This window comes from Hyla sarda, chromosome 1, assembly GCF_029499605.1.
Source record: "Hyla sarda isolate aHylSar1 chromosome 1, aHylSar1.hap1, whole genome shotgun sequence".
Lineage (NCBI taxonomy): Eukaryota > Metazoa > Chordata > Amphibia > Anura > Hylidae > Hyla > Hyla sarda.
Window position 1 is genome coordinate 144,605,916 of NC_079189.1, and position 26,735 is coordinate 144,632,650.

General features: G+C 40.7%; 1 protein-coding gene across 2 annotated transcripts in view; it reads left to right on the forward strand.

Moving 5' to 3' along the window:
- The window catches only part of SH3D19 (SH3 domain containing 19), a 108,264-nt gene that overhangs the window by 62,984 nt on the left and 18,545 nt on the right, over positions 1–26,735 (forward strand). Inside the window, exons 5-16 of one of the 2 annotated variants that reach the window (XM_056562815.1) lie at positions 4,377–4,512; positions 8,934–9,120; positions 9,639–10,613; positions 11,962–12,069; positions 12,803–12,903; positions 13,090–13,148; positions 14,309–14,564; positions 17,619–17,687; positions 18,983–19,123; positions 21,778–21,844; positions 25,191–25,321; positions 25,857–25,912. In XM_056562815.1, the coding sequence (XP_056418790.1) occupies positions 4,377–4,512; positions 8,934–9,120; positions 9,639–10,613; positions 11,962–12,069; positions 12,803–12,903; positions 13,090–13,148; positions 14,309–14,564; positions 17,619–17,687; positions 18,983–19,123; positions 21,778–21,844; positions 25,191–25,321; positions 25,857–25,912 (2,286 nt within the window). The remainder of the gene's footprint in view (positions 1–4,376; positions 4,513–8,933; positions 9,121–9,638; positions 10,614–11,961; positions 12,070–12,802; positions 12,904–13,089; positions 13,149–14,308; positions 14,565–17,618; positions 17,688–18,982; positions 19,124–21,777; positions 21,845–25,190; positions 25,322–25,856; positions 25,913–26,735) is intronic. The other variant, XM_056562816.1, reaches the window with a different exon arrangement.

Genomic DNA, 26,735 nt, shown 5'->3' on the forward strand with positions numbered 1-26,735 from the left:
CATGACATGTAGGTGGCTAAGGCCACACAACACAATAACAAGGGGCTGTTGGCAGCCAGGAGTCTTCTAAAGCCCTCTGTGACTGCCATGATAGGAATAATTTTCTACTATCGCCATAGAAAGGCTGTAATAGAAAATTAGTGGGAGCAAAGTACACTGCAATACATTAGTATTAGTATGCATATTTTACTATTCCATTGTACTGTACAAACAATCTAGTTGTGTGGGTTACCAGTAAAATTAAATAATATAAAACAAAAGTTTTCTTTTTAAAATTTATTTTGAATAAAAATTAGTTTTTTTATTGTTATTTTTACGTTATTTTTCAAATAAAACATGATTTAAAAGTCCCGTCTGCCCCAATAATAACTACAGATCATGCTGTAAAGAAAATCACAGCTCCATAGACAGAAAAATTATTTTTTTACAGGGGCTGGACTAGGGCTGTGCAAAGAAATAAAAAAATGTATATATTTTAATTATTTTTTTTATTTTTTATTTATATTTTTTTATTCTGTGACTTAGTAGTGACTAATAACAAAAGTATACAAATTTGGTTATTTCTGTCATTGTACTAAGTAGAACTAATATGTCTGAGATTACAAAAACAGCTAGCTGTCTGTACTGGATGGAGAATAAAACGAAAGAATATGCCCCCTGTGAGTCACTGAATGTAACTGCTCTGTGATCACTTATGTGGTCCGTAGAACCTAAGTAGAGTTGGTACAGTGGATAGTGGAAGTATTCAGCCCCCTTGAACTTTTCGACCTTTTGCCACATTTCAGGCTTGAAACATAAAGATATAAAACTGTAATTTTTGTGAAGAATCAACAAGTGGGACACAATCATGAAGTGGAGCGAAATTTATTGGATTATTGAATATTTCAAACTTTTTTAACAAATAAAAAAACTGAAAATTTGGGCATGCAAAATTATTCAGTCCCCTTAAGTAAATATTTTGTAGCGCCAACTTTTGCTGCAATTACAGCTGTAAGTCGCTTGGGGTATGTCTCTATCAGTTTTGCGCATTGAGAGACTGAAATTTTTGCCCATTCCTCCTTGCAAAACAGCTCGAGCTCAGGGAGGTTGGATGAAGAGCATTTGTGAACAGCAGTTTTCAGTTCTTTCCACAGATTCTCGATTGGATTCAGATCTGGACTTTGACTTGGCCATTCTAACACCTGGATATTGTGAACCATTCCATTGTAGATTTTGCTTTAGGTTTTGGTTCATTGTCTTGTTGGAAGACAAATCTCCGTCCCAGTATCAGGTCTTTTGCAGACTCCATCAAGTTTTCTTCCAGAATGGTCCTGTATTTGGCTCCATCCATCTTACCATCAATTTTAACCATCTTCCCTGTCCCTGCTGAAGAAAAACAGGCCCAAACCATGATGCTGCCACCACCATGTTTGACAGTGGGGAAGGTGTGTTCAGGGTGATGAGCTGTGTTGCTTTTACGCCAAACATAATGTTTTGTATTGTTGCCAAAAAGTTCAATTTTGGTTTCATCTGATCAGAGCACCTTCTTCCACATGTTTGGTGTGTCCCCCAGGTGGCTTGTGGCAAACTTTAAACAACACTTTTTATGGATATCTTTAAGAAATTGCTTTCTTCTTGCCACTCTTCCATAAAGGCCAGATTTGTACAGTATACGACTGATTGTTGTCCTATGGACAGAGTCTCTCACCATAGCTGTAGACCTCTGCAGTTCATCCAGAGTGATAATGGGCCTCTTGGCTTCATCTCTGATCAGTCTTCTCCTTCTATGAGCTGAAAGTTTAGAGGGACGGCCAGGTCTTCGTAGATTTGCAGTGGTCTGATACTCCTTCCATTTCAATATTATGGCTTGCACAGTGCTCCTTGGGATGTTTTAAAGCTTGGGAAATCTTTTTTTTTCCAAATCCAGCTTTAAACTTCTCCACAACAGTATCTCGGACCTGCCTGGTGTGTTCCTTGTTCTTCATGATTCTCTCTGGGCTTTAAACGGACCTCTGAGACTATCACAGTGCAGGTGCATTTATATGGAGACTTGATTACACACAGGTGGATTCTATTTATCATCATTAGTCATTTAGGTCAACATTGGATCATTCAGAGATCCTCATTGAACTTCTGGAGAGAGTTTGCTGCACTGAAAGTAAAGGGGCTGAATAATTTTGCACGCCCAATTTTCAGTTTTTTATTTGTTAAAAAAGTTTGAAATATCCAATAAATTTCGTTCCACTTAATGATTGTTTCCCACTTGTTGATTCTTCACAAAAAATTACAGTTTTATATCTTTATGTTTGAAGCCTGAAATGTGGCAAAAGGTCGAAAAGTTCAAAGGGGCCGAATACTTTCACTATGCACTGTATATATACCGCTTTTTGGGCACTGTATGGGGGGGAATATTGCTGTATACTGTATTTTATTCAGCATCAGTATAGCGTTGTTAGTTAGACACTATGGGGGGTTATTTATCATTGTGCTTTTTTGCTTTTTTGGTCTACATTTGCACTTTTTTTTTTAATTTTGCACTAATTGCAGTTTTTTTTCCCGTCAAAATCCGTCATTTTGACCTTTTGGTGTTGCTAGACCATTTTTTTGTGAAAGATGCAGTGACAGATGCAGTGATCACAAATTTATTATCTGCGTGTTTTAGATTTTTGCACAAATTCTGCCGCAACTGGTGCAAAAAAAAAAAAGCAAATCGAGAGAGAAAATAAGGTATAGAATAAGAACGTTTAAAGACATAAAAGTTATAAATTTTAAAAACATGCAAAGGAAAAGTAAAGCATATTTTTTAAGGTACAAAAAAGGAATGGTAAAGATGTAAGAAACAATAAAGATTGTTAGCAATGGTCAAAATCTAACAATTTCGTTGGGCTTAAGTTTTAGAAAATATCCGACAAAGTCATGATAACAAAGTAAAAAAAAAAAAAGTGAAAGGTAAGAAAAAAAAAACTATTCAACTAAAACCTCTGTATCCCAATAACAATAAAGTATTTTTTTCCCCCCTGGCCTGCGGCAAGGTAAACCACTATTCATATGTGAGACTCTCTTTGAAGACCTTCTTTTAGACATTAATTTGCCTTAAAATTAATACTAAAACAAATAAAACCAAACATGCAGACAAACAAGCTCCTCAGAAGCAGGGTAGACGTGATATGAAAGCGGTGGTAGAAAATTATCTGGATGCAGATCTGCGCAAAATTTATCATGGTCACTGCTAGAAAATGATAAATTTGGAACAGCACCGCCCAAAAAAATGCATCTAGACAAACAACGAAAATCATCTAGCTAAGACCATTATTGATAAATAACCCCCCTATGTGGTTATGTGTGGTCATGGTGGCGGTATTATTTATCCCTGGTAGTATTGGTAATATACTGGATTTGGTAAGTAACAGTGGTTATAATATGTATGGTGATAATATACGCCCTCAGTGTACTGGTATTATTTATTGGTAATATTGGTCTTGGTATTGTGAGGATTGTTTGGTGACAGGATGATGGTGATATATATGGTTATGCCCTTTTCGTTTGGTAACAATATGACTATTTAGCAGTCAAAAGACTCTCACTAGAAGGTGTAACCAGGCCATCATACCTGTGAAGTATACCTTCTCATGCAGGGATGGGCGAGGAGCTAGTCCGCAGTTAAAGGAAATGTGCTGTCTTTTTTTCCTCCCTTAAAGGAGTAGTCCAGTGGTGACTCAGTGGTTAACAACTTATCCCCTATCTTAAGGATAGGGGATAAGTTGCAGATCGCGGAGGGTCCGACTGCTGGGGCCCCCTGCGATCTCCTGTACGGAGCCCCGACAGCCCGCGGGAAGGGGGCGTGTCGACCTCCGCACGAAGCGGCGGCCGACACGCCCCCTCAATACAACTCTATGGCAGAGCCGAAGCGCTGCCTTCGGCAATCTCCGGCTCTGCCATTGAGATGTATTGAGGGGGCGTGTCGGCCTCCTCTTCGTGCGGGGGTCGACACCCGCTATCAGGCCGGAGAGCCGGGGCCCTGTACAGAGAGATCGCAGGGGGCCCCAGCGGTCGGACCCCCCGCGATCTCAAACTTATCCCCTATCCTTAGGATAGGGGATACGCTTTTCACCACTGGACTACCCCTTTAATTGTGTTTTTGTTAACATAAGTATGCATACTAAAATAATGTTATGTTACATCAATTGCAATATTGTAGTGGTGAGAAGGAGATACTGTACATGTCACGTCTGCCTTCGGTCTCTGCTGATATGTCTGGTTGCTAATTCCAGCCTTTGTGAAGGGCCCTGGTGTTGGTAATATACTTCATTATCAGACAAATTATTGTGTTGTTGATTTAGAGAGTGTCAGTAACTGTATTTGTTCTCTTATAATATGTTGATTTTTCCTTTCTCCAGACGTCCCGAGATCACTATTGTTGCTGCTGAACCTATTGGTCCTGGATCTTGGTTTCATGGTGGCCCACCTGGAGGCTTAGGATTCCCTCCACCGCCTCCACCACAGTGGAGACCTAGTGACACCCATCCTGCAGAGGTAAGCTTTAGTCCTTTTTTTTTTTTTCAATTTAACATGGTACACCAATATAACATCTACATTGCCAGATTACATTAATGTGTAGGTTAGTTATACTGTCAAACTCCACTAATTCTTCCACTTCCACTTGTATAATCCACAGGTAAAGCAGTACTCTGCTGTGTTTTATTCTCCCAACATAGCATTACAAAATTTTAACTCGGCAATTGAATATTTATCATGCCGGATTATTAAAATTTTTTTCATTTTTACTATTTCTTGTGCCTGAATAGACATGCGTATTTTTTACTTGTTTTTTTGTTGAATTTTCTTAAAACAGATCTGTGTTGACCTGTTAAAAGGCAACCTAGTATAGGGACAGGTCTTAACATCTTACAAACATTGTGCCTTGTGGCTAATAGCAGCTAAAAAGTATACAGCATACTCAGTTAAAGGAACACTCCACTGTCCTTGTCAGCGGTTATTCATGAGCTGAGCATATATATGCAGATACATGGAAGCCTGGTAGTCACTACTGGGACAGGGGGAGAACTTCCCCTATGGATACTGGCAAATCAAAAATATGATTCCTCTGTATTCTGTAGTAATAAAATAGTTTGGGTTAATAGTAGAGTGAACCTGTCCCCATACTATGCCTTCCTTAAACAACAGGGGGCCATAGTAAACTGACAATTCTGCTTTCAAACAAAAACAAACCTTTGGCTTCATTCACACTTTAAGGCTTTGTGTCTGTTGTGTATGTTTGTATATGTACAGTGCATAGTGAAAGTATTCGGCCCCTTTGAACTTTTCGACCTTTTGCCACATTTCAGGCTTCAAACATGAAGATATAAAACTAATTTTTTTGTGAAGAATCAACAACAAGTGGGACACAATCATGAAGTGGAACGAAATTTATTGGATATTTCAAACTTTGTTAACAAATAAAAAACTGAAAAATTGGGCGTGCAAAATTATTCAGCCCCTTTACTTTCAGTGCAGCAAACTCTCTCCAGAAGTTCAGTGAGGATCTCTGAATGATCCAATGTTGGCCTAAATGATAAATAGAATCCACCTGTGTGTAATCAAGTCTTTGTATAAATGCACCTGCACTGTGATAGTCTCAGAGGTCCGTTTAAAGCCCAGAGAGCATCATGAAGAACAAGGAACACACCAGTCAGGTCCGAGATACTGTTGTGGAGAAGTTTAAACCCGGATTTGGATACAAAATGATTTCCCAAGCTTGAAACATCCCAAGGAGACTGTGCAAATGATAATATTGAAATGGAAGAAATATCAGACCACTGCAAATCTGCGAAGACCTGGTCATCCCTCTAAACTTTCAGCTCATACAAGGAGAAGACTGATCAGAGATGCAGCCAAGAGGCCCATTATCACTCTGGATGAATTGCAGAGATCTACAGCTGAGGTAGGAGACTCTGTCCATAGGACAACAATCAGTCGTATACTGCACAAATCTGGTCTTTATGGAAGAGTGGCAAGAAGAAAGCCATTTCTTAAAGATATCCATAAAAAGTGTTGTTTAAAGTTTGCCACAAGCCACCTGGGAGACACACCAAACATGTGGAAGAAGGTGCTCTGGTCAGATGAAACCAAAATCAAACTTTTTGGCAACAATGCAAAACGTTATGTTTGGTGTAAAAGCAACACAGCTCCTCACCCTGAACACGCCATCCCCACTGTCAAACATGGTGGTGGCAGCTTCATGGTTTGGGGCTGCTTTTCTTCAGCAGGGACAGGGAAGATGGTTAAAATTGATGGGAAGGTGGATGGAGCCAAATACAGGACCATTCTGGAAGAAAACCTGATGGAGTCTGTAAAAGACCTGAGACTGGGACGGAGATTTGTCTTCCAACAAGACAATGATCCAAAACATAAAGCAAAATCTACAATGGAATGGTTTACAAATAAACATATCCAGATGTTAGAATGGCCAAGTCAAAGTCCAGATCTGAATCCAATCGAGAATCTGTGGAAAGAACGGAAAACTGCTGTTCACAAACGCTCTCCATCCAACCTCACTGAGCTAGAACTGTTTTGCAAGGAGGAATGGGCAAAAATGTCAGTCTCTCGATGTGCAAAACTGATAGAGACATACCCCAAGCGACTTACAGCTGTAATTGCAGCAAAAGTTGGTGCTACAAAGTATTAACTTAAAGGGGTACTCCGGTGGAAAAACAATTTTTTTTTCTTTTTTAAATCAACTGGTGCCAGAAAGTTAAACATATTTGTAAATTACTTCTATTAAAAAAATGTAATCCTTCCTGTATTTATTAGCTGCTGAATACTACAGAGGAAATAATTTTCTTTTTGGAATGCTCTCTGATGACATCACGAACACACTGCTCTCTGCTGATGTTATTATAATAATAATGCTTTATTTATTGTAGTCCTTAGTGGGATTTGAACCCAAGGCCCCAGCACTGCAAGGCAGCAGTGCTAACCACTAAGCCACCATGTTGCCCTTAGCATACATCTGCTATGCACGGTTGCTAAAATGGACAGAGATGTCAGCAGAGAGCCCTGTGGTCGTGATGTCATCAGTGTTCCAAAAAGAAAGGCATTTCCTCTGTAGCATTCAGCAGCTAATAAGTACTGGAAGGATTAAGATTTTTTTTTATAGAAGTAATTTACAAATGTGTTTAACTTTCTGGCACCAGTTGATTTAAAAAGGAAAAAAAATAGTTTTTTCACCGGAGTACCCCTTTAAGGGGGCTGGATAATTTAGCACGCCCAATTTTTCAGTTTATTTGTTAACAAAGTTTGAAATATCCAATAAATTTCGTTCCACTTCATGATTGTGTCCCACTTGTTGTTGATTCTTCACAAAAAATTACAGTTTTATATCGATATGTTTGAAGCCTGAAATGTGGCAAAAGGTCGAAAAGTTCAAAGGGGCCGAATACTTTCACTATGCACTGTACATATAACATCCCATCATCAAAATGACTATGAGACTATGTTCACATACAACATTTAGGGCCATTTAAGAGCCATGAAACCATCAGTTTTTAAATATTGAGTTCTAGAATTGCAAAGTAGGTAGGAAAAAAGACCAATGGTTCCAGGCTTTGCCTACCCACTTTGCATGCTACTATAGGACAGCTCCCCCTGACCCCTGAAGACCCTCCAGCTGAGCAGCAGGCTACATCAGTATACCTCTACCTTGAGGTGATATGCGCCTAATTTTCTGCAAAAGGTGAGCGGCCATCTTTAAGGGGCTGTAATATGTGACTACTGTATAATCACCATTTTTTATTGGGTAATACACGAGGCACCGTACGTGGTCTTTTCTTTTTCTACCTTTCACGAGTTCTAGAATTGAGTGCAAAGTAATTTTTTTTTTTTTTTTTTTTTTTTTTTTTGAGGCTGCAGTTTTTGTATGAAAAATGTCAATTTTTTAGGCAATAAATAGAGGCCAAAAACTTAGCGTGCCTAGTGGCCATGAAATATGTGTACTTGTTTTGACTAAATTGTTTACAGTATACTTAGAAAACAAAAGTAAATATCTCAATCCTTTTTTAAAGTGATTACTACCGGTGGTTTTCTCATTTTCCACAGTTTTTGCTATTAAAGGGAAACTGACAGCCTGTTCACCCGCACTAAACCCAATATACAGGGTTATTCATACTTGTTAGGTAAGTCTGGTAGAATGAGAATGACCAATTCATATACATGAATACATGTTCACCCACACTAAACCCAATATTTAGGGTTATAGTGCCGTTGAACGACATTAAAAACAGTGGTCATTTTCTTAAATTGGTGGCATAGTTGCAGAGTTATGCCCGTTTTCTTATTTATTGCTATTACAGTGCTGTGCGTATTGAAGATGGGGAGCCGGCTTGCTGAGCTCCCCTGCCACCTCAATATTCACTGCCCGGCCTGCCCCTGCGAATATTTAAATGTCTTCACTCTCCCGTCACTGGGATTTTATAGCCTGCCAGGGGTGAGCTCTCTGCCTTTTGAGCAGAGCACAGGTGCCGCTGCCTCGCTACACCTGACTTTTGGTCTCAGACAGGGGCACAGTGGCCAGCTACCTGCCTCCATTGCGCACAGAACCGCAATAGCAATACATGAGGAAACAGGCATAACTGCAACTACTCCAACAATTAAAGTTAGTGACCACTGTTTTTAATGCTGTTTACTCGCACTATAACCCTGTATATTGGGTTTAGTGCAGGTGAACAGGCTGTCAGTTTCCCTTTAATGTGTGGAGGGAAACTTGCATCTAAACGGATCTCATGTATATGAATCCGTCATTCTTATTCTACCAGACTTACCTAACAAGTATGAATAAATGTTGGGTTATGTGTTACAATATGGTGTTTCTGTATCTTTCTTTTTTACTTATAGCTATCTTGCAAACAAAGGAAGTTTTAATTTGGAGAAATTGTTTTAATTTATTTTGGTGTTTTCAGCAGCCACCATCCTATGAGCAGGTTATTAAGGAAATCACACAAGTCCAGGTAGCCACAAGCAATTCGAATGTTGAACCCAGGCGGACAACCACATGTGCAACACAAACAGACTTTCACTTGGAAGATGACTACACAGGGCCAGGCAATAATGTAATTCCAGTCACTTGTGATCAAGCCACAGCCACAGGTAGGTTTCTTTTGTTTGCTAAGGAAATTTAAGTTAAATAAGCATTAACTTTAAAGGGGTATTCCAACGTATAACACTTAACTCCTATACACAGGATAAGGGATAAGTGTCTGATTGTAGGTAGTCTCCCCCCCCCCCCAAACCCCCCCCCCCCCCCCCCCCCCCCGGTCTCCAGACTCACCACTCCATTTTTAGCTGACAAACAAATGCTTTTTCCTATCCTAAGGATAACAGATAAGTGATATAGGTATGAGTACCCCTTTAAAAATGCAACAGATAATTTGTCTACATGAAATTGAAGTGTTTACCATTCCTGTGAGATTTGTTTACTGTAAATAGTGGAAGTTATTATTATTATTAATTCATTTGTAAACATGTTTTAAACAATATTATGTTATTTGCAAAAAGAATTGATGGCCTAGCTAACTTAGTAAGGTTAAAAAAAAGTAGCTTAACTTGTGTTGATCAATTATAATATATCAATAATAGATAATAATAGTTTTTTGTGTTTTACTTAGTGCAAAGGACAAATGAGAGATCCCGCCAGTCCCTACCTTTTGTGACAAACAATGTTCAGGACAATTCCCTCCAGATAGCAGTCAGTAATACTGCTGGGACTAGCATACGATATGAAGATTCAAATGTCACCAGATACCCAGTGCCAAGACCAAGGACAAAATCTAATCTTAAACCTGTAGTAAACAATAATCTAAGTATTTATCAAGGTAGCAGTGAGATCTACTTCCAGGGTACAGCCGAAGGAGAACTTCATTCCAGCCAGCCTTGTTCTGGTTTTGATGATAATTTTCTGGGGGACTTATTAGAAATGAACAATATGAGCGATGAAAGAAGCCAAAACAGTATTGTGTCAAGGATTAAAGCCTTTGAGTCTCAAGGTGAAAGTTCAGAACATTCTAAAAGACCAGAAGTGGCACCACGTTCCATCAACACTAGGGGTGCTGTCACCACAAAGCCTATAGTAGCTCCCAAACCATTATCCAACAGAATATCTGGTGAATGGGACCCTGGGAAAGACAATAAACCAAAATTTACACCAAGAGAGGGACTTGTACTGTCAAGTCTACAAGATACCAGTGGTGTGATCAAACCAGACCTGCCAAAGAAACCAAAGCCGAATCTCTCAAAAAGCAACAGTAATGAGTTTCCAGATGGTCTGCTTGGGACGTCTACAAGCAACAGTAAAGAGTCTGAAAGAAAATTACCAGTTCCTGCTCCCAGGCCTCTGCTGCCTAAGAAATCCATTCAAACTGACAACTTTCCCTCTGTATCCTTGGGAGCCAAACCCCTCATTCCTGCTCCAAAATTCTCTGTAGCTTCTCAAGCCAAAGCATTTAACACCGTAGAAGCACCCACAGCCAGAGTAGTGCAGAGCAAGTCGGTGGGTGACCTAGACTTGATCAGCTTTGATGATGTTATTTTAACTCCGGTTATGCCGAGTCCAGACGTTATTAGTGATTCAAAGGCAAATGCTGGTAAGAATCGATAACCGCACATTCTTTGTTTTAGGAGTCAATTTATTTGTTCCTGTAGTAGGTTGAGTGAAATCTTTGCTTACATTTCTAATAATTTCTAGCTAGAGCTGACCCATAAGGATGTGTATTAGACTATTTAAAAATAAAAAAGCTAAGTGCACTATCTCACTCTCTCTATGCACAAGATGTTTGAGAAAAACTTACAATGTTAGCCTATAGGATTTTCTTGCAGTCACAGAGAGCAGGGAGAGAAGCACTCAGCAGACCCCCTAGGTCTGGGGTCGCTTTTTTTTTTTTTTTGGAAGAGTAGCGCGGTTGCCTCGAGCTCGGGACAGCCCTAGATATCGTATAATCTGTCAATATGCCATAAATGTCTACATGCATTTGTTTGCATTTTTACCTGTACTGTTCCTTTTTATACATTGTAACTTTTTTTTTTTTTTTAAGTCTGTCTGTAGCCAAATATGTTTGGTCAGCTCTACATGATGTTGAAGTTGTTGTGGCCAATTGGAGAATAGCATGGTATCTTCAGTAGGGGAAAGTCAAACTTTTAGTATAAGTTTAGTATTTTTTTTTTGTTAGATGGAGTACAGGGTTGTGTAAATGCCTGGCTACCTGGTTTAGAGACTCCATGACTGATTAACACTGCCAGGTTCACCCACAAATTACAGCTGATCACTTATGGTTACAACAGCGGGAACATATCTGATAAGATAATTTCTATTATCATAAATGGGTTTTTTATTGATTTTCTGGGGTTTCTTTTTGAATGATTTGAAGAATAGATTGCCTCAAGTATTCAGAAATAGGCACACCCAGCGATGATACTCATACCTGTAAGGGTCCTTTTACATGGGCAGATTAACGGAGAATTGATAGATGATATAGCAAGTTGATTGGCTCTAGCCGATTATTGGGAGCAGTTTAAATAAAGGATTGGTCTTATGATCATTTGTTTGAATTCTATTCTCTTCTAAGAATATATTGTTTTTTAGATTTTCCATGTCTTCACGGGAACACTTGCTGCTTGCAAACAATTATTGACAGCACAAAAGATAGGATTGGCCCACAAACAAGCATTTGTATGTTCCTTGGCCTATTGCTGGGATGTTTACACTGGGTAATGATCGAGAACAAACATTCTTTGGAACTTTCCTTTGCCTGATCATGAGCCCATGCAAAAGGACCTTAACTGACCTACTTCAACAAAAAATTCCCTTTGTTATCTCCTTTAAATTATCATTGTCAGCACATTCCGAAATGTTAGCAACAATATGTTCTAAGACTCTGTGTTTGTTGCTATCTTGTCCACATTCCAAATTGAAAGGAAAATGTTTTCTCTCTTCAGATCCATTCCAGCTGTTTTCCAAGGATGGGAATGAGAAGGATCAGCCAATCCCTTCTTCTGTGTTCAGAAAGCCTACAGTCATCCGGATCTCTGGGAAACTTGGGAAATGTGAGCATTGTACAAAGATTCTTTGCAAATCCTGATACTAACACTCATGGAAAGTTCTCCTGAGTGATGGAGTGTTGGAACTTCACTCACAATTTTCTTTCCTCCTATAACTAACATGGAAACATTAAACAATATACAACAGGCTGCTAGTGTATTTCACTCATATTCAGATGTGACTACATTGGTTTCTACTTTTGTTAGAAATAGCTCAAAGTGTCTGCAGTATAGACGCCAAATACATTGTTGATACATAAAAAATATAGCTTTGCACATTATAATTTATATGTGTTGAAGGTGGAAACAGCCTCAAGAGAAAATTCTTGTCATGCGCATATGCATATATATATATATATATATATATATATATATATATATATATATATATTTTTTTTTATTTAGGCTTGAAAATGGTGGTGTGAGACCACAGAAACGTTGTCCTTGTATTTCTGTAATAAAGCTACTCCTTTGCATTGAATACTCCAGTGTGCTGCAGTCGCCGTGTGTGTATATATGTATATATATTGGATGTCAATAGGATACCATAAATATCTTATGGCAGGTCTATTGACTGGAACCTTAACAATCCCAAGGGGGTCATGTGCTTACAGAGGAGAGGTAGCTCCATATGTGCAGTCACTCTATATTATACTCTGGGGGAGTATTAGGCTCCAAATGTTTCATCTAGAAATAAAACTTCCTAATAAAGTATTGTAATAGTATTGTTTATTTACAGCATGTGAGGAACTTCAGACTCCTCCACCACTTCCTGCTGAAAAACCTGTTGGGAGCCTATATAGTAAATCCACTGCAAGGACACGTCCTACAGTTAGAAAGGTAGTATTTAGATATATATATATTGCAGCATTTGTCATTTGACATACTGTATGACTGTTTCTGAAATATTGCTGACTGTACTGGTTAGTTGTACATGTGTGTGTAGGAAAATCCAGAACTAATTTAACCTTTGTTCTATTGTATATGGATGTTTATATATCTAAACAGTCTTAATGTCTGTTTCAGGAATGGGAGCAATTTGACAATGCGGAAGAGACTTGGTCTAAGCCAGTACTACCTACCAGGTAGGGATATATCAAGATTATATAATGTGTATTTTAAGTAGCATAACTATGGGGGTCACAGAGGTCGCAATTGCGGCCAGGTCCCATAGCCACATAAGGAACCGAAGAAGCAGGGGGCCTCCACTGCCTCCAATTGAATCAGGGAGGCGGCAAGAGGTTTCCCGCAGTCCAGGGATTCACTTTTATCTGAGTTTTTAAGATGCCAATACGATTAAATAATTAAGTTAGCACTGCCTGCATCATTCTGCTCCGGCAAGACCTGATTAAGAGAGGCCAGAGCAGCAAAGTAATCTAAGGAGGGACAGTGGCACAGTTTGAGTGCACGTTTCACTTGGGGACACAGTTGCACAGTTTATTTGTAGGCACAGTGGCACAGTTTATGGGGACAGGGTTGCAATTCATAAAGGGTGCAATGGCACAGTTTCTGGGGGTACAGTGACACAAATTCTTAAGAAGCAGGGACACATTTTATAAAGGTGACAGTAGAATCATTAATTGTTTCAGGGGGCACAGTGGCATAATCATTTGAGAGCACAGCATGTGGTGGTATATGGCACTATTCGTAGGGTCACAGCACATGGCGGTAGTTTACTCAGGGACACTGTATGTGGCAGTATTCAGGGGCACAGCATTTGGTGGTATTGTATGCAGGAGCACAGTGTGTGGCAGTATTATATTTAGAAGCCCAGGATCTGGCAGTATTCAGGGCATGGTATATGCCAGTATTCTATATGTAGGGAGCACAGCATTTGGCAGTAATTAAGACATACAAAAGAAGGTCGAATGAAGAAGAAAAGGAAAATTGAATGTCTCTGATCAGAGATTGCGTCAGCTGTCAGACCCTGCCTCTTCCCTTACTAGGTCTGTGCTATATTTTCTGTAAAGTAAAATTTTAAAGTAGAATATTTGTACCAGCGCCCATAAGCTTTTAGCTATGGGCCCTGGTTTTAGTGCTAAAGGTTGAATTGGTCAAGCTTGCCATGGTATATTGTCATTCTTCCAATGTTTGAGCTGTAGACAACAAGACAACAGGGAAATTTGCATCACAGCGTTGCACTTTTATTATTGCATGTTTTCTTATATTTGACAATATTTAAAGGTTCTTTTTTAAAACATTGTATACATTTTGGTTATGTTTTTTACGTTCTGTTCTTATTTAGACCAATTGGTGTCAAAGTGATGGACACTCCACAGCCACCTCCTCAGAAAGGACCACCTGGAAGACCTCCACCCCCTAAAATCTCCAAAAATGCCTCAAATCGAGATGCCTTTCCCCGATCATCTTCTGATGTGGGCATGAGTGCAAAACATAATACATCTGGGCTCAACAGATCAAAAAGTCAAGTGTTAAAAAGACAGCAACCAGATCTACCTCCTCGACCTAAACCTGGACATCCTCTATATAATAAGTACATGGTACGGCCCCCATTTTCTTTTCTGTAATCAACATTTAAGAAATATCCAATATACATTTACTTAGTTGTCAACTGATGGAATACAGTTTATATCCTACTAGCAGCATAAAGTGACACAGTATTAGTGTATGTATGAAATTGTCCATTTATGTTTTGATCAGCCATTTTCTGCACAATAGGGGTACAGCTAAGTTACTGTAAATACAACTCTAGGCTATAATACAAACTAAAAATCACTTCTAGCACACAATGATAGCTATACACTGATCTGCCCTAAACCTAAAAATCAGCCACCTAATATTGCTTTAGTCCCACTTGTGCTGTCAAAACACATCTGACCTGTTGAAGCATAGACTCCTTAAGACCTCTGGAGGTGTCCTGTGGTATTTGGCACCAAGACATTTGCAGCAGATTATTTAAATCCTGTAAAACTTGTCATACACATGAGATCACTGTCAGCCTATTCTGCCCATTTCAGCCCACCACTGTCTGTAAATTACATGCAAACAATCATTTACTGTGGTTGGTGGTAGACCATTTCCTTCCAAAAATGTGATCAGCAATAAGTATTTCTGTTGTGGTTGACTGAAAAAATCAGTGAATGGCATAATCAGCCAGATTTGACTGGTTGTTTGCCCCTGTGTACAAGTTAAGTTTAGTCTGGCATATTGCTGGTGGGATCATTCATCTAAACAATCTCACAGACAATTGATTGACCACATTGTGGCCAAATAAAAATTTCATTCCAGTATGGCTGACTTAAGTTGTCAATGCCATTAGGGAATACAGTTACCTTAAGGAAGTATACTTGATGTGCAATAGTATTAGATAAGTGGTTTGTGCAATAAATGTCAGAATGCCATTTTGGTAGTGCCTTTACCCAGTTGTCTTGCCAACATGATTTGGCCCTAGTCAAAGTTGCTCCGATCTCTATGCTTGCCCATTTTTTCCAAGAACACATCAACTTCAAGAACTGACTGTTTACCTTATGCCAAATATAATAATATTATTATTATTGTTATTTATAATTTATTTTATATTGCCCTTGGTTTTAGGGCACTTTACATTTGATAAGCATTATGCATAATGCATAATATAAACGCAGGCAGCGTGAACTTGACACATAGTAAATGAAAGAGTAATATAGAGGGAGAGAGGACCCTGCCTGTTAGGGCTTTCAATATAAAAGGAGAGGGAAGAGAACCAGGGCAGTGGCAGCAGGTTACAGTAGATCATAGGCTGTCTTGAAGAGATGGGTCTCCAGGTTGCACTTGAAGTCCTTGATGGTGGTTGAGAGCCGGATATGTCAGGGTAGCGAGCTACAGTGTATGGAGAAACACAGGTGTGGACGAACACAGGCGAAGGTCATGAGAATATCAAAGATTATGTGAGGGGCTGTATCAGGAGATCAAGTCAGAGGTATATAGAGGGGACAGGTTGTAAATGGCCTTGTAAACATTGAAGGGGGTGACAGGCAGAGCAGAAGCAAGATGAGAGGTGGATTAGTCAAGCCGCAGAGATAAGGATGGATTGGAGGGGGGCAAAAGTGTTTAATGGAAGGCTACAAAGGAGGATGTTTGAGTCAAAGTTGAGGGATGAACGAATTTGAGATGGAGGCGACAGGGGTTAAGTAAGGGTCTGGATGTGTGGTTGGAATGACAGAGCAGAGTCTAAGGTGACCCCAAGGCAACAGACTTGTGGGACAGAAGAGCGAGCGTAGCCATTGACTGTGATTGATATATCATTTGACAGGTGTCAGTGTATATATTCTGTGGGGCAATTTTTTACATTTACATTCTTATTATGCTGCCAATTATTCAACAGATTGACTGGTCTGGTCTACAGGAGAAAAACAAGGGGATCAATTTTATGATTTTGTTGCATGTAAATGAAAAGATGTTTTTGTGGGAGGTTCAGTTGTTTCCATCTGATTAAACAGAAACACATTTTATCAGCTATACCTAAAACATAATGGCAGCATAAGCAACATTTGGTCAGGGTCACTCATTGTTTAGTCTGCAGCACAAGGGAAAAAGTAGAAAACACAGTTTTTATTTTGGGTTCATGGTCTGTTTTTATGTGAAGTGCACATTAATGGATAACATTGAAGCATGCAGTGCTGTTTGATGGTTTGTCTTTTTTTATTTATTATATAAATATTCTTATAGGTTAACTATCCTTTTAATAAACTTCAGACATGTCATAGTGATGATCAGTGGGAATTTGAGTGTTGAGAGAACCTCTGATCACTAAAAGGAGTGGGAAGGAGTGCCCAGAGTACTGTGCCCATTTGTTACTGCTTAGCTGTCCTTGGAAAGCTTAGTGTGCTGTGTATGGATTTAGAGAATATGAACCCCAGAGCAGTGACATTAAGAGGTACTACTGGACCCCCAAAAAACTTCTTTGTTTTATGTGTGGGATGCTATACAAATCCACGAGTCCAATGTACACATTACCTTATTAATGAAAAACAGCTACAAAGAATCATTGTAATCATTGATTGATATTTCAGAATCGGTTAATTATAGTTAATGGATTTGGAATTTCTCTAATTTGAAGAGGTGTTATAGTGTGGCCAAAAGTTTATGTATTGCTGGAGCTGTAGAGATATGATGAAAAAAAAAAAAAAAAGCTATGCTTACCTATCCCTGATCGCCCGAAGGTTGTGTTGCAGCTCATATTGGGCTTCTTCTAGTCCTTTTATGCTTGTCTCATCTTCCTGCTTTTGAGACAAGAGGTTGGAGCAGTACCTGCCCACTCAGCCAGTCACTGACTGCAGGGGTGTACCGTCTCATCCAGTGATTGGCTTAGCGGGCAGATCTTTCTCTAACATGTATTGAAGAACAAAAAGAAACAGTAGCTGCAGCCAGGGGATCAGGGGAAGGTAAGCATAGCTTTTGTTTCTTTGTATCTCTAGATATATACCATAAATTTTTCTCCCATAATGGAATACCCCTGTAGGTGATTTTATACGAAATACCATTTCAACTATGCCATTGAGAAAGGGAGTATATCTTCATTAAAGTAAAGCATGTCCCCTTTTTTTTTTTTTTAGTTGCCTCTGCCTCATGGAATTGCTGAAAAGGATATTGTATCTACAAATCATGCAGAGTTGTCATGCAAGGTAAATCTTAACTGTTACCGCTGTTAACAAAAATATCTGTTAAACATATTTTCATAGCAGTAATGTTTTCATGGCAGGCTTTTTTTTCACTTTGTTTCTGTTTTTGTTTCTTTAAATCAAAAGCATAACTTGGCTATCCTGGAACCCAATGCAAAATCTATACCTGAGCCCCAACCAATAAGGTTATGTTCACACTTTTTGACACCCCCCCCCCACACACACACACACACACACACACACACACTCACACTCACACACTAATTTTGATCACTGACACTTTAAACCTAATTTAAAGGAGTACTCTGGTGTAGAGTACTCCTGCTCCGTCCTGCCCGGACTGCAATAAAATAATGAAAATAAACCATCGCTCCCCTTCCTGGGTTCCCGTGGAGCGCCACTACAGCTGATCGGTCCTCCGGTCCATCTTCTTCATACTTCCGTGTGAACGAAGCGTCACATGGCGCCATGTGACGCTTCATTACACACGGAAGTATGAAGAAGATGGACCGGAGGACCGATCAGCTGTAGTGGCGCTCCGCGGGAACCCAGGATGGTGAGGGATGGTTTATTTTCATTTTTTTTTCAGCCCGGGCAGGACGGAGCAGGAGTAGTCTGCACCTGAGTACTCCTTTTAAACTGAGACTTTTTTTTCCCCATTGAAATCAATACGAAAAAATGCTTTTTTTTGTTGGGAAAAGGGGGGAAAGCATTTTGTTCGGGGAAAAAAATCTCAGTTTACATTAATTTTAAAGTGTTACTGATCAAAATGAGTGTAATTTGGGTGCAGAAACCCCACCAATCTTTAGAAGAATGTGTGGTTTCTTTCTGCCTCTTCTTTCTGCAAAAGACCGATTCTATAGAAAGTCTGTGAGTTGTTTTCCTGCAGTGAGGAGATAGCAGGAAGAGAAAGCGATAAGCTAAGTGTTTTCCAGCAAGGGTGCTTCCAACTGTTGCAAAACTACAACTCCTAGCATGCTGGCAGTTGTAGTTTTGCAACAGCTGGAGGCACCCTGGTTGGGAAACACTCATCCTAGTGTTCATTTTTGTGATCAGTAAGATTTTTTTCTTTTCTTTTAAGGGACAGTAAGTATGTGTGACTCAGGCTAGGTTGGCACAGTTTATTGCCACATAGTTTCAAGAAGGGCACATGGGTACGGAATCACTAGGGCAGCACGTTGGAAGAATCTGTTACTTCCCCGACCAGTGACTGGAATAATGGGCTGCTGCATGTGTAATGATGATGGATGAGTCCTTACAGCTTTTAATTTCTTTTCTCATTTGTATAATACATTCAGCGTGGAGAGGTGCTGGTGCTGCTGGAGCAAAAAGATAACAGTATTGTCCATTGCCAAAAGGGAGGCGTAACTGGGGATGTAAAAGTGACTAATATGAAGATCATCACTCCACTCGATGACAGCTCAGAAAACAAGCAAAAGGTAGATTCCTCCTCAGAGAGAGAAGATTCCAGTTGGTATAAACACTCTGTATTCCTAACAAGCAAAGGTATGGATTGCGCACAGGGAAATACACTTAAAGGGGTACTCCGCTGCCCCAGCGTTCAGAACATTTTGTTCCGAACGATTGGAGCAGGTTGTGACGTCACGACCACTCCCCTTGTGATGTCACACCACGTCCTCTCAATGCAAGTGTATGGGAGGGGACGTGAAGGGGCGTGACGTCACGACCCCACCGCCCGCACACAGTGCTCCAAATGAATGTCGGATGCTGCATAGAGATCAAAGGGGTCCCAGTGGCAGGACCCCCACGATCAGACATCTTATCCCCTATCCTTTGGATAGGGGATAATATGTCTAGGGGCAGAGTACCCCTTTAATAATTTATGGGTGCCAGTCCTCAAAGCCTGACCAAGGCTGTTATCCAAACAAAAAGAAGCAAAATGGAAGACTGTACTCCATCAAGTACAAGGATGCAATGTTTCGACCTTACCATAATGTCTTTATTAAGCTTGATAAACACCTTTATAGTAAGCTCAAAACGTTGCATCCTTGTACTTGATGAATAAATAAAACTACAGGTTTATTAGCTATCCTATCTGGAGTGTCAATCTTTTTTGTCTGTACTCAGTCCTAATTTATGCATACCAGACCGGTATCTTTTACTGTAGGATTCACCCCAGGCATGTTGGCTTTCCTCTCTGACCTACACTTACATGTACACTTTTTCCTTAATTTTAGATGCTCTTATATACATTAGCATAACTTATGGCTTTATCTTTATATCCCCCCTGCTCCGCCTCTCATCTAGACACAGATACTGTTTATGAAGATCTGGGATTATCGGATATATACTGAATATACTAAATATTATGATTTACTAACATGGAGCTTTCTATATATTCTGTGAATTAAAATATCATATTAGTGGTGGGGTGCTGTGGACTTTTAGTATACTATAATATTGGGCCTTAAAGGGGTACTCCGGCGCTTAGACATCTTATCCTCTATGCAAAGGATAGGGGATAAGATGCCTGATCGCGGGGGGGCCCGCCGCTGGGGACAGCTGTCACGCCCCCTCCCATAGGCTTTCATTGAGGGGCGGAGTGTGACGTCACACGGGGGCGGAGCTGTGACGTCACAATGCTCCGGCCCCTGTGATCGCCAGTAATCAGACCCGGAGCGAACGTGCTCTGGGGACTGATTTTAACGGGGTGCAAGATCACAGGGGTCCCCAGCGGCAGGACCCCCGCGATCAGGCATCTTATCCCCTATCCTTTGGATAGGGGATAAGATGTCTAAGCGCCAGAGTACCCCTTTAACAAATTTTTCACTGACACTCTACAGATCTTCAGTTCAGAGTCCCAGTCACATCATTATTTGTCCCATCTCTACAAAGCAAAAAACGTCAGCCTGCTGGAAAAACTCAGTGGCCAATGTAGATATTTTCATACATTAACACAAAAAAAAGCTAGTTCACTTGCACTAAACCCAATACAGAAGGTTATAGCTCGGGTGAACCAGATTAAATTAAAACATAACTTAGGGTGGGTTCACACTACGTTTTGTCCCATACGGGAGCGCATACGGCAGGGGGGAGCTAAAAGCTCGCGCTCCCGTATGTGACCGTATGCGGTCCCGTATGTCATTCATTTCAATGAGCCGACCGGAGTGAAACGTTCGGTCCGGTCGGCTCATTTTTGCGCCGTATGCGCTTTTACAACCGGACCTAAAACCGTGGTTGACCACAGTTTTAGGTCCGGTTGTAAAAGCGCATACGGCGCAAAAATGAGCCGACCGGACCGAACGTTTCACTCCGGTCGGCTCATTGAAATGAATGACATACGGGAGCGCATACGGTGACATACGGGAGCGCGAGCTTTTAGCTCCCCCCTGCCGTATGCGCTCCCGTATGGGACAAAACGTAGTGTGAACCCACCCTTACTCTGATTGGTGCTGCCATTCAGGAGATACAAGAAGTATTAGGGTCCGCTGCTGAAATGCTAATGCAGTTTCCAGTGGAGGTGGGGGCCCGTGTAATGAAATATTCTGTGATTTGATGGCAAATGTGATAGTTCACTCAGCACATTGCAGTGTTTTACATAGGCTGCTTGATTGGCTGACACACACACACCTGTCCCCTACAATTGGTTCTTGGGGGGTTTGGATGTGTGTGTGCGCGTGTCACAGAATATTTCATTACATCGGCATACAGAGCTTCCCTGACTCCGTCCCCTCTGCTCCCATATGCCCGCTCACGGTATACATGGGTGAAAGGCCCTCCATGAATATTTATCAGGTGGGCGGGCAGAGGGGACAGAGGAAGGGAAGCTGGGTGTGCCGAGTCTGACCTCTATTGCGCAAATGACAATATTAGCAACGAACCCTAATACTTCTGTGTATTAGGTTTAGTGTGGTACAGTAGATTTCTATTATTAGAATGGTATTGCACCAAAAATTAAACCTACAATATATCTATGTACTGAGTTGAAGACAGTCATATACATTTATTACTTACATGATGCATTTCCTCTTATAAACTAAATTGTTTATATGAAGCAATATGTTTCATGTAGGTTGTTACAATGCTATACCATTGAAACTTTGTCTTAAACATGATTCTTCCCTTCCTTAAGAACTTGCCCCATAGAATGGAGGACAGCCATACACCTCACGCATTGGTGCTGCATGACTATTCTGGAGGTATGTTGAGCCCTCACTTCTTGATAGTTTTTGTTTTTGTCTTTATTAGTGCATGATGTGCACTAATAATGTGAATGTACTTTTTGAAATCTCTTGCTCTGACAGGTTAAATTTTGTTATCAGCCTCACTAAAAAAGGATTACTACATTAACCCTTCCAGGACGAAGGGCGTATGGGTACGCCTTTGCGCCTGGTACTTAAAGGGGTACTCCGCCCCAGGACATCTTATCCCCTATCCAAAGGATAGGGAATAAGATGTCAGATCGAGGGGGTCCTGCCGCTGGGGACCCCTGGGATCTCGGCTGCAGCACCCCGCTTTCTTTACTGCAAAGAGCAAACGCGCTCTGTGCGTAATGACGGGCGATACAGGGGCCGGAGCATTGTGACGTCACAGCCTGCCCCAATGCAAGTCTATTGGAGGGGGCGTGATGGCCACCATTTCCCCTCCCATAGACTTGTATTGAGGGGCGGGCTGTGACGTAACGAAGGGGCAGAGCTGTGACGTCACAATCCTCCGGCCCCTTTATTGCCCGTCATTACGCATGGAGTGAGTTTGCTCTGTGCAGTAATGACAGCGGGGTGCTGCAGCCGAGATCCCGGGGGTCCCTAACGGCGGAACCCCCGCGATCAGACATCTTATCCCCTATCCTTACCGGGGTTTAAAGCATGCTCATGAGCGGAGCACGCTTCAAACTCTGTGGGTCCTGGTTGCAATGAGCAGCCAGGACCCACAGTTGATGCCGGCATCACCGATTGGGCTGATGCCCGGCATTAACCCTCTAGACGGTGCAATCAAAGTTGATTGCAGCATCTAAAGTGGGGATTAACTGTGACGGTTGGCTTAGGGCAGCTGATTGGGACATCCATAGCAAAATTGCGGGTCCCGATCAGCTGAGTGGATGGCGGGAGGGCCTTTACCCATCGCCTCACTGTCTGATCGGTGTTCTGATGCTCTGGCCAGTGATGGCAGGCTAGAGCAGTAAAGCACCGATAACACTGGTCAGGGCTATGTTATGGAATAGCATTGACCAGTGTATGCAATTTTCAGATTGCATGTTATAGCCCCCTATACAGACTAGAAAAAAAAATTAAGTAAAAAAAAATAAAGTTAATAAGTGAATTAACCCCTTCCCTAAGAAAAGTTTTTCCAATTTTTTAAATAAAGTAATGTAATCATAAACAAACAATCATATTCAGTATCAACACGTGCGTAAATGTCTGAACTATTAAAATACAGTGACCCCCTGACCTACGATGGCCCCGACATACGATAATTTCAACATGCGATGGCCTCTCAGAGGCCATCGCATGTTGAAGGCAGCATCAACATACGATGCTTTTGTATGTCGGGGCCATCGCATAAACGGCTATCCGGCAGCGCTGACTGCTTCAGCTGCCACCGGATAGCCATTTACGGTGCTCCGTGTGCTTCAGTGATGGTCTCTTACCGTCCTCTTCGGGATTCCCTCCATCGCCGGTGCTCTCCATCGCTGTCATCACGTCGCCACGCACACCGTCCCGTCATCCAATAGGAGCGGCGTGCATAGTGACGTGATGGCGTCGACGTGAGAGCGACGATCTCGGGAAGCAGAGACGTATGGAGCATTAGGGACACCCTGGGGACGCAGCAACAGTGATGGAGGGCGACATCCAGTGACGGGTCCGGAGCGGCGGGGACAGGTGAGTACAACTTCCTATGCTTTCCTATGCTTTCACATTTCCCTCAACATACCATGGTTTCAACAAACGATGGTTCATTTGGAACGGATTACCATCGTATGTTGAGGGACCACTGTATTTGGTTAGTTAAATCACACGGTCAATGGTGTACACATAAAAATACCAAAGTCTAAAAGTGCATTTTTGATCACTTCTTATACCATCAAAAAACTAATAAAAAGGGATCAAAATGTCCCATCAAAATAAAAATGGTACCAATAAAAACTACGGGCCACAGCACAAAAAAATGAGCCTTCATATAGCCCTGTATGCGGAAAAATTTAAAAAGTATAGGGGTCAGAAGATGACAAATTTAAACATACTCATTTTGGTGCATGTAATTATAATTTTTTTAAAGTAGTAAAATAAAATAAAACCTTTATAAACCGTGTATCCTTGTGACCGTATGGACCTACAGATAAAAGATAGTGTCATTTGTACCAAAAAGTGCACTGTGTAGAAACGGAAGCCCCCAAAAGTCACAAATATATTTTTTTGATTTTGCCGATTTTGTTATTAACTGATTGATGTAATTACGAAGTACAATTGGTGGTGCAAAATTTAAAATGTTATGATTTTTAGAAGGGGAGGAGGAAATAACGAAAGAGCAAAAACGAGAATAGGCCTGGTACTTTAAGGGGTATTCCGCCCCTAGACATTTTATCCCCTATCCAAAGGATAGGGGATAAGATGTCAGATCGCCGCGGTGCCGCTGCTGGGGACCCCTGGGATCTCGCTCTGTGCTGTAATGATAGCACGGTGCCGCAGCGGGGATCCCGGGGGTCCCCAGCAGCGGGACCGCGGCGATCTGACATTTTATCCCCTATCCTTTAAATGTCTTTAAATGTCTAGGGGCGGAATACCCCTTTAAGATCAAAATGGGCTCCATCCTTATGGGGTTAAGTAACTCCTATTTGTGCACAGCCAATAGCCAAGATGATAAGACAACAGTATTCTATCATATGCTGTGATCCTATCAGATGTTATGTGGCTGAAGGAATTACCACCATAGCCAGACTGTTAATCACGACATAACCTCTAAACATGTCAGCCAGGCGGATTATCACAGACGCTGCATTATAACACCAAGAGGCTCTGATATGGGGGGAAGTGACGATTTGTTTGTATAATATGTTTGTGTTTGTTTTAGGTGGAATAGTTTACAGTTTTTCTCTTCCAAAAATTATCTAGATCGGTGGTATAAATAAATATTTATCTATAGGCATTCTAAAAAAGTTAAATGTTTAGAAATAGTGAATAGTTATGACAATGTTTATTTTTAAGTGTTTACGGTATTAGCCTGAATGTGATCATCACTGGCGCCCCCTGGTGTGTCTTGATAATAGTCACTAATATTAAATGTTTCACTCCTATATGTAACTTTGAGGTCAAAATACAAACCTGCATGGATGCATTATGTAAAATGTCACTAATCCAATATTACTTTGAGTACAACATTTTTCAATTCATTATCTGTTTAACAATGAAAGAATTTGTTAGGATTAGTTTGTGGTTGTATTTTATATTGTTATGGAATCTAAATAGTGATCTATAGAAAAATATTATTAGGTGTGATATTAATAGTTCCTCTGTATTTTTTTCTTTTTTCTCATTCTTAACCTTTCAGAACATGCAGATGACCTAAGTCTGACCTCAGGGGAGATTGTGTACCTGCTGGAGAAAATAGACCGGGAATGGTACAGGGGGAAATGTAAAGGAAGCACTGGCATATTTCCTGCCAATCATGTCCAGATTTTGGTATGTCATTCTGTGTTACACTTTACGCACATGTAAGCTAACAATTATGGCTCCATAAAGCCGTGAAATTTTACCCAGCTGTTCATCCATCAAAATCTTTGGGGGCCCTGCTGTCACTGACATATATTTCCAATTACATACATAAAAAAAATCAAGACCTGCACAACTGGATGATGGGAAAAATATTTCTAATTATGCCATATGGAGGCATCATATCTCGATAAACAGAGTGCCTCTATGTAGCAGGGAACTAATGGGAATCTGTGTATCTGGGCACATGCTCTATGTACATACTTCTACACAGATGACTGATACAAGCCTTGCTTCTAATTTCAGGCGTAAAAGCTGTTTCTTTTTTGGGAGACACAAGTTTCACACTGAAGACCTTTTTTTTTTTTTATGCTTTCTTTTCTGTGAGGCTTTAGCTAATATATAATACTTTAACATAGCCTTATGATCAAATTGCATCACACAACCTTGTATGGATTTTATAGGAATCTGGACAAACTTTAATCTCTAAATATATTTATTTTAGGTTGATGTGCCAGATAGAGGGTACCAGAAGAAAAATCATGCAGCTTTTCAAATAAAGTAAGTGTACTTTACTCAATAAATGCAATTTTCTTATCATTCTCTCAGACTACTGATTTAGTATGTTTCTTTTATCTTTGCTCTGTTGGCATAGCTATATTCAATTCCAATGTGAGCATATCAGATTAATAAGATTATTAATTATCTATTTTAACGTTACCATATATATATGCTGAAAGGGAAGTGAGCAATTAAAGGCCACAGTCATTTTCCCTATAAACAAGCACTATCCCCTAGACTGGTATGGCATAATGACTTGTGGGATCAGGACTCAGCACTGTATTACTTTATTGTCAGGTGATTTACACTCTGATGATGGAAATACTATTATTTCTATTAAAGGGGTATTCCAGTAAAAAACTATTTTTCTCGGTCGACTCCATTGGGGGACACAGAGACCGTGGGTATATCTTGCTGACACTAGGTAACAAAAAGAATGTCGGGCAGGATGTATCCCATCTACAGACTCTGAGCTAATCAGTTTTAGCTTAGTGTCCGTAGGAGGCACACACACCTGGTCTTTTCCTTTTTTATTTTCTAGTATAGGGACGTATATGTAGGTTTTTTTCTCCTTTCTTGTTTCTCCTTTTCAGGTGGGGGTTCAGGAGCATGGTGCTACCTGTTCCCCCATATGCGATGAAGGGGCACAGGCATAGAGTTATGCACTGTCAACCCCTTCTCGCCACCGGCCAGCACCTGGGGTTGTACCTTTGGTCCGGGTCCCCCTTTATACCTGCTCGTCTCGCTGTTTTAGCCCAGCATGATGAAGGTGACACCTAGCTGGCTGAAGAAGTCTCATATTGTCCTACCAGGTGGGGGGTCA